Source organism: Urtica dioica, chromosome 4, assembly GCF_054948205.1.
Source record: "Urtica dioica subsp. dioica isolate 48M chromosome 4, U.dioica_male_clone48M_v1_H2, whole genome shotgun sequence".
Lineage (NCBI taxonomy): Eukaryota > Viridiplantae > Streptophyta > Magnoliopsida > Rosales > Urticaceae > Urtica > Urtica dioica.
This window is the reverse complement of record NC_142759.1, coordinates 6,484,280-6,491,069: the sequence shown is the minus strand read 5'-3', so window position 1 is coordinate 6,491,069 and position 6,790 is coordinate 6,484,280. Positions and strand designations below refer to the sequence as shown.

The window sequence follows — 6,790 nt, the reverse complement described above, 5'->3', positions numbered from 1 at the left end:
TGCATTGAGTTTTGATGTAAATAACCAATATATTAAGCCCTTAAACAAAATAACAATTGAACTATTAATTAGACCACTACAAACCTTTTTATATATATATATATATATATATATATATGTATATATATATATATATATATATATATATACACTAGTTCTTTCTAACACACTAAGCATCAAGACATTGTGAGTAAATCTCTTTTCTCCGTCTGCTCGGATTTGCAAATCGTTATTAAAATGTGTGATCCAAAATAAAATTTTAAGGTTTCACAAAGTCGATGTGAAGAATTAAAGACCGTAATATTTTTTTAACATGTATTTGTTTCAGCGTTGTAAAGTCTTTTTATATTTATATTTATATATATATATATATATATATATATATATATATATATATATATATATTTACTTCAACTAACATTTTACATACAATGTTCCCAAGGAATATTTTACATCCATGTATGGAATGACTTTCAATCTTCACGTAAAACCTCTCTGAAACTCAGTGTCATTGACTCAATTGATCAACATGGCTATTAGATCCAATATAAAAAAGACTTTATAAATTCAAAATATATATATATATATATATATATATATATATATATATATATTCAGGTTATTGGACTAGAGTTATGGGCATTTTTCTATTGGGTTTTTTCTTATTATATTATTGGAGAGAAATTCAATTGATGTGATCGGGATATGGAATGTAGGAATTTCTTAGTATTAACGCAATTAAGTAGGTTTTTTGCTTAGTTTTTTTTATTTTTTTTTATTGCTCGAAACGTTTTTTGCTTAGTTGTTAATCAAACATAGGCGGATATATCAGTCTGTTCCCGGATGGAATGTATTCCCTCCCTTCTGGAAATTTGGATTCTAAAATGGAATAAAAATTTGTTCAACTTCATTCCGTCCATTTCAATGTTATTTTTATTTTTAATCTCAGTCGTTGGATCATCTGATATATTGGACTTTTTTTTATATTAAGTAATATCGGATTACAATGAAGAAGAATTTAACCAAAAATTGGACATAATTTATTTGGCTCAAATGGAACTAAATGTTCCATTACATCCATTTGATCATGTCTAATATAAAAATTTGTTCAATCCCATTCCGTCCATTTCAATGTTATTTTTACTTTTAATCTCAGTCGCTGGATCATCTGATATATTGGACTTTTTTTATATTATGTAATATCGGATTACAATGAAGAAGAATTTAACCAAAAATCGGACATAATTTATTTAACTCAAATGGAACAAAATGTTCCATTACATTTGATCATGCCTAAGAAAAATTTCATAAAATATGTGTGATAGAACATGAAATTAGGAAAATGACCTGTCAATATATTTATGTGTATCTTTGAATAATAGGAGGATAATTGTACTCTTAAGTCTTTATTTATATATTTCATAAATAAATAGATACCCAGCTCAATAATTAAAGAGGGGGAATAAATTTGCTTGTAACTGTCGGGGTATTTTTTTTTTTTTCCCCGTTATTTGGAGTTGAAAAGAAATACAAAAACACGTTCTTTGAAATCTCCAAGTTAAAGGCTCATGCTTTCTCTTATGGATCCTTTTCATATTTACAAAGAGACCCCAATTGTTCCTTCTTACTTTTAGGAGTAGAGATGTATTGATTCTCCTTGCAAGTTCTTCACAATATTGCTCCCCAAAATCCGAAACCCTTTCGTTTCCAAGCTGATCAACTTCAGTTGTTTTTATTTTTGCTAGTTCTCATTCATTCTCATCTTATTTTAGACTTAAATTCCATGAATTTCGACATGATACTATGGGTCAAACACACACTCATGACTCAACCAAAAAATAAGGCTTGAAGCAGCCTAAGATTTGTGTATCAAAAGAGTCGCCATCTCAATGAAACATGTTCACGATACCAATCGGGGGGGGAAAAAAATAAGAGCACCGATGTACGTCAACAGACCTCAGAGTCGGGTCCAACACCTAGCGTAAAAGAGGTTAATAAAATGAGTTAAAGCTCACAAACTTTACCCGAGGTCTTGGGCCGAGCTTTGTGAGGTGCACGGAGGTTAAGTGTCGATGACAAATCGATGAAACAATGTACAAGATTGTGAGCAACTCAGTTTCGTTCTCAAGCCTTATCTTAGATGTTTCAGTATGGACCAAAGGTTTTTACTGGTGCACATAACAATCTGTCTAGTTACAATTTTACGTTCTTTTCATGGTGAGCTTTTTTCTACAAAGAAGAACACCAATGTACTCGTAGAGATATATAGTACAGAAAGAATCTTCATTGTAATAAGTTGAAAAAAAAAGCATTTACCCTCCTCTATTTCTCATCCCTTGATAACTCGGAATACTTTTCCAGAAACTAAATAAAATACACGTTCCAACAAATGTTACAATGTTACATAGTACAGTAAAAAAAAAAAAAAAAAATTATGATTTAAAACTCATCTCATCTCTATCTCATGTATGAGATGTACAACTGGTCATGAAGTGGCGATGGGGGCGGCGGTCTTGGCGGGAAGGTTGACTCCGGCGCCTCTGAGGGACAGAGTCGGGCCCCGCAATGAGCTGGCTCTGCTCACGAGATTCGAGTCCAGAAACAGAACTACGACTGTGATGTCGTCGTGGAAGTGGCGCCTCACGCCTCGGTCTATTTTTTTCAGGTCGGAGTACCTCATTTCCCTCTTCTTCGCTGCTTCTTGCAACGCGATCTTCACCAGCCTCCGAGCGCTTCCCTGAAAATTAAAAAAAATATATATAATTAGAAAAGGGTAAAGTTCTGTTCTTCCGTTAATGGTTTTGTGGCTAATGGGATTCGGGCTCGATGTTTAGTTTTTTTTTTTTTTAAATATAAATATTTTTTAGTACAGTGGTTCAAAATTGCATGTCTAGTTCGCACATTTGAGACAATTGACTCGGGCTTTAAGTGGAATTGGGCTAGAGGGAATTGGCTTTATAAGTCAGCCTATCATGCATAAAATTTTACGCAGATGCAATACATAGAAACGTTTTTTAGAAAAGTCACGCAATTTGTCTCCTAGAAAACCTGATCTCGATGGCCAAAATGTTAAAATTTCCCCGAACTAAAAATGCCCTACCCCTAAATGGTTCAAATATTAATCGTTATTTGTCTTGTGCCTTGGGCATCCATTAATCGATATAAAGTCAAGAGGCAAGAGAAGTGCAAGTCTGTGAAATGTCTTACGCTGCGCGGGTGATTTTGAACTGTGTTGACTGCTTCCTGATTGCTCATGTGCTCCCACAATCCATCAGAGGCAAATATGAGAAATTGATCGTGGGGTTGAAGCTCATGCACAGTAATCGCTGGTTCGGAGCTCAGTATCGGCTTTTTGAAAGTTTCCCGGAGTCGGAATTTACTGTATAAAGGCTCTCTATTGAATTCAGCCTTTTTGAGATATACATCGCCTATGGACCTAGAAATCTGCAAGAAAAAACAGAATAAAAATTAAAAGGCCTATCATATCATCTACCAGAGATCAAAGCCAAAATTATAACAATATACTCCATTCCAGCTGTGATTTCAAATTTCGTCCGAGTGGCATATTAATATAATGGCATTTTGATCCCTAAACTATTGCCCGAGTGGCATTTTGATCCCTAACCAAACATAATGGGCAAAAAGACTCCTGACATATTAATTTGTATTCGTTTTTGTTGAATTCATTATGCTGTAGAATATTTTAAACCTCTGAACCTAAGAAAAAACTTCAAACTAATTACCGTTACAGCTAATTATTTTTTTTTTAATTTAATCCTAAAAACCCCAAACTAAACCGTAAACAAAATGGTTTTAATTACTTTTTAGATAGCAATTTTGCCAAGTTATGTCGACAGTAGATTCCACACAAAAAAATCTAGACCATTACAATCGGAAAATTATTGCTACATAAACAAACGATCCAGGGGAACATTAGGAACCAAGACGCAGCACGTACAACACTCCGAGGGCTATTTTAGCAAATGATTCAAAACTGTGTTGTGTTGTTATCTTGTTAGTAGTTACCTGTATCAAACCCTTGACACGCCAAACGTTGTGCTTTAAGACGACGATGTGCGGGTCATTAGGGTGCATCGCATGCATCTCCTGCCTCACGGGTTCGAGGGCAACGTTGTGCTCCGACGAGAGCTGCGTGGCCAGAACTTCTCCGGTCGACTTCACAAGCCTCCCAAGCACGGCCCGCGAGTCTCCGAGGTTCGCGATGTAAAGCACGCCCTCGCAGATCACGCCAGCGAGGCAGCAAGATCCGACGGCCGCCAGCTGCGGCTTCATGTGCCACTGCTTCGCCACCACCGACAGAAACCCATCCTCCGTCGCCTGGAAAGCCTTCCGAATCACGTCCACCGACATCGACTCTTCTTCCGTAGCAAACCCTGTCGCGAAAGAAACGCAAATAGTTTAAGAAAACTCCGAACGGGAACAAGTTTTTTTTTTTTTAAAGGCCTTGTACAAAAAGGCTTTCTAAAGCTGGCATTTTGGCCTTTCAACTAAATTTATGAGCAAATGATCATCGAACCATTGAATTTGTAGCATTTTAGTCTTTTTTCATAATATAAAAATTAAACATTTGATGAAATCCAAAATCTATACTTAAAACATTTTTTTTATTATTATAACCGTGGTGTCTGAATCGACCCAAGGACTGACCCAAGAATCGCCCTTACCAGTAGGATTAATCGATTAAGCCATTAGAAAGAAGAAAAAAAAAAGTTCATTAGGAAAATAACCAACTTAAACGTTTGATATTGCTAAACAGCACCAACGTTTGGTAAATCTTAGATAAATAACCACTTTCATATATTTACAAACGTAAATCTTAAGTAAATAGCCACTGACATATATTAAGTCACGTCATCATTTATGACTATTTACCTAGGATTTACCAAATGTTGGCTATTTAGCAATATCAAATGTTCAAGTTGGGTATTTTCCTAATTTTTTGAATAAAAAATGAAGGGAGGTCATACTTTTGAGGTGGTGAAAGAGGTGGTCGTTGACGTATCTAGAGGTCTCGGGCCCACCGTGGCCATCATAGACACCGACGAAGGTCCCGTAGGGTCCGGAGTCGAGGAGGGACAAAGGGCCGGACTCGATCTGGCTCTGGTCCTCGAGAAGGTTGTTGGCCTGAACGACGGCCATGGAGAACTCACCGGTCAAGTGGTGGCCGCTGTCTTTGTACCAAAGAAGGCCTTCTTGGCGACCGGCCGCGTCCGAAACCGACGGCGGGCCCCAGCAGGCCCTCACAAAGTTCATCAACTTTGATAGCATCCCTCATTTCACCCGCGACACCTTCCTATGTCTCCACATCCAAATATGGATGTTATATATACAAACACAATCCTATAACAAAACACACAATTCCGAATCGGTTACACAAAAACTTACTAGTTGTTTTACACTTGCAAGTTTTAAATCTATTGTTATTTATGTTGACGTTTCCTGGTTAATTTATAAAAATATCGATTAAAGGAAATTTTTAAAAATGAATAAAATATAAACTTAATTTAACTCCATGAAAAAATTCATATAACAATAAACAAAAAAAAACGTTGTGATCGCCTTTAAAAGGATTATCATGATAACAATTGATAAGTTTGAACCTTTTCAGCGCATTATGATAAAATAATAAATAAAAATAAAGGATTAGCCTAGAAAATAATCGTTACTTTGATTTGTTAAATGTACTCTCAAATACAGTTACGAATGAACACTAACCCAAACATCGTTAGAAACTAAAATGTAATACTGTAATCAGACTTATTAATACGACACTGCATCGCCAAACTTGATCTTGTATTTATAATTCACAATTAATTTCTCTTTTGTAAGATTTCAGTGCAAAAATTCGATTAGCGAAATAACAGAGCTTATCAGTTCATTTCTGTTGAGAGAAAGAGGATCAAAGCAGCTAAACAAAAATCAAGACACTCACATTTATCGCTACAGCAAAGAAACGAATTCGCATAACCTCAGTAACATCATCTACATTCCGACTAAATATAAGCTATAAATGAGCAACGATACCGAAAGAGCAAATTAACCAATCAAACAAAAGTAGTGATACTAAGTGAAGAAGACAATGAAGAAGGGGAAACAGAATCTTACGGGTACAATTTAGGCGAAATGATCGGATGGTTTAAGCTATTGAAACGAGCGAGTCGAGAGCAGTGAAGGAGATCTAAACGAAACAGAGCGATACATGTGGGTTTCGAGAGCTTTAGATCTGTAGATCGATCGAATCAACGCCGTTTCGAGAAATAGGGTTTTTTTTGGGTAAATATCTAGCTTCTCAATCTTGTTTTTGTTCCTTGTGAGGGTTTTGTTGGTAACTGAAGAGAAATCGAACGAAGAAGATATAGATAATTGAAGAAGAAGAAGAAGAAGAAGAGAGCGTTCTTAATCAATCACAGATTGTGTTGATTGAAATTGAAAGAAGTAAAAATAGAGAATGGTATAAAAATAATAAAAATAAAAAATAAAAAATAAAAAAAGACAAAGCGATGGCTGATGATAGCCAGCAATGCATATGGGCAGTTGTGGGGTCCACATATAAACCCAAATAAAAATAAATAAATTAAAAGGACAGATAAATGTATGTGAAGTGATAGTACTGTAATATGCTATATTGTTTATAATAAGACGTAAAGTAATTTATTTTGTCATTTGCTCTGGAACACTCTAGTGTTTTTTATTTTTATTTTTTCTCAATTAATTATTAGTTATGTGAAAGAATTTTTTTTTAGAAACCCTCAGGACCAGGTGTAAGTTT

General features: G+C 35.2%; 1 protein-coding gene across 1 annotated transcript; it reads right to left on the bottom strand.

Moving 5' to 3' along the window:
- Nucleotides 1-2,264: 2,264 nt before the first annotated feature.
- Nucleotides 2,265-6,468, bottom strand: LOC149399778 (putative protein phosphatase 2C 28). Its single transcript, XM_089611478.1, has 5 exons — nt 6,127-6,468; nt 4,989-5,361; nt 4,027-4,394; nt 3,208-3,444; nt 2,265-2,737 (listed from the first exon to the last, which is right to left on the bottom strand). The coding sequence occupies exons 2-5, from the start codon at nt 5,287-5,289 to the stop codon at nt 2,486-2,488; spliced, it is 1,158 nt and encodes a 385-aa protein (XP_089467604.1). The 5' UTR covers nt 5,290-5,361; nt 6,127-6,468; the 3' UTR covers nt 2,265-2,485.
- Between the last annotated feature and the right edge of the window lie 322 nt (nt 6,469-6,790).

Excerpts from the sequence above, each read along its gene's own strand:
- LOC149399778 (XM_089611478.1), bottom strand. The coding sequence starts at position 5,289 with ATGCTATCAAAGTTGATGAACTTTGTGAGGGCCTGCTGGGGCCCGCCG. Across the intron at positions 4,395-4,988 it reads CCTCTTTCACCACCTCAAAA|GGTTTGCTACGGAAGAAGAG; the intron begins GTATGACCTCCC and ends CTTTCGCGACAG. Across the intron at positions 2,738-3,207 it reads TTCAAAATCACCCGCGCAGC|GGAAGCGCTCGGAGGCTGGT; the intron begins GTAAGACATTTC and ends TTTAATTTTCAG.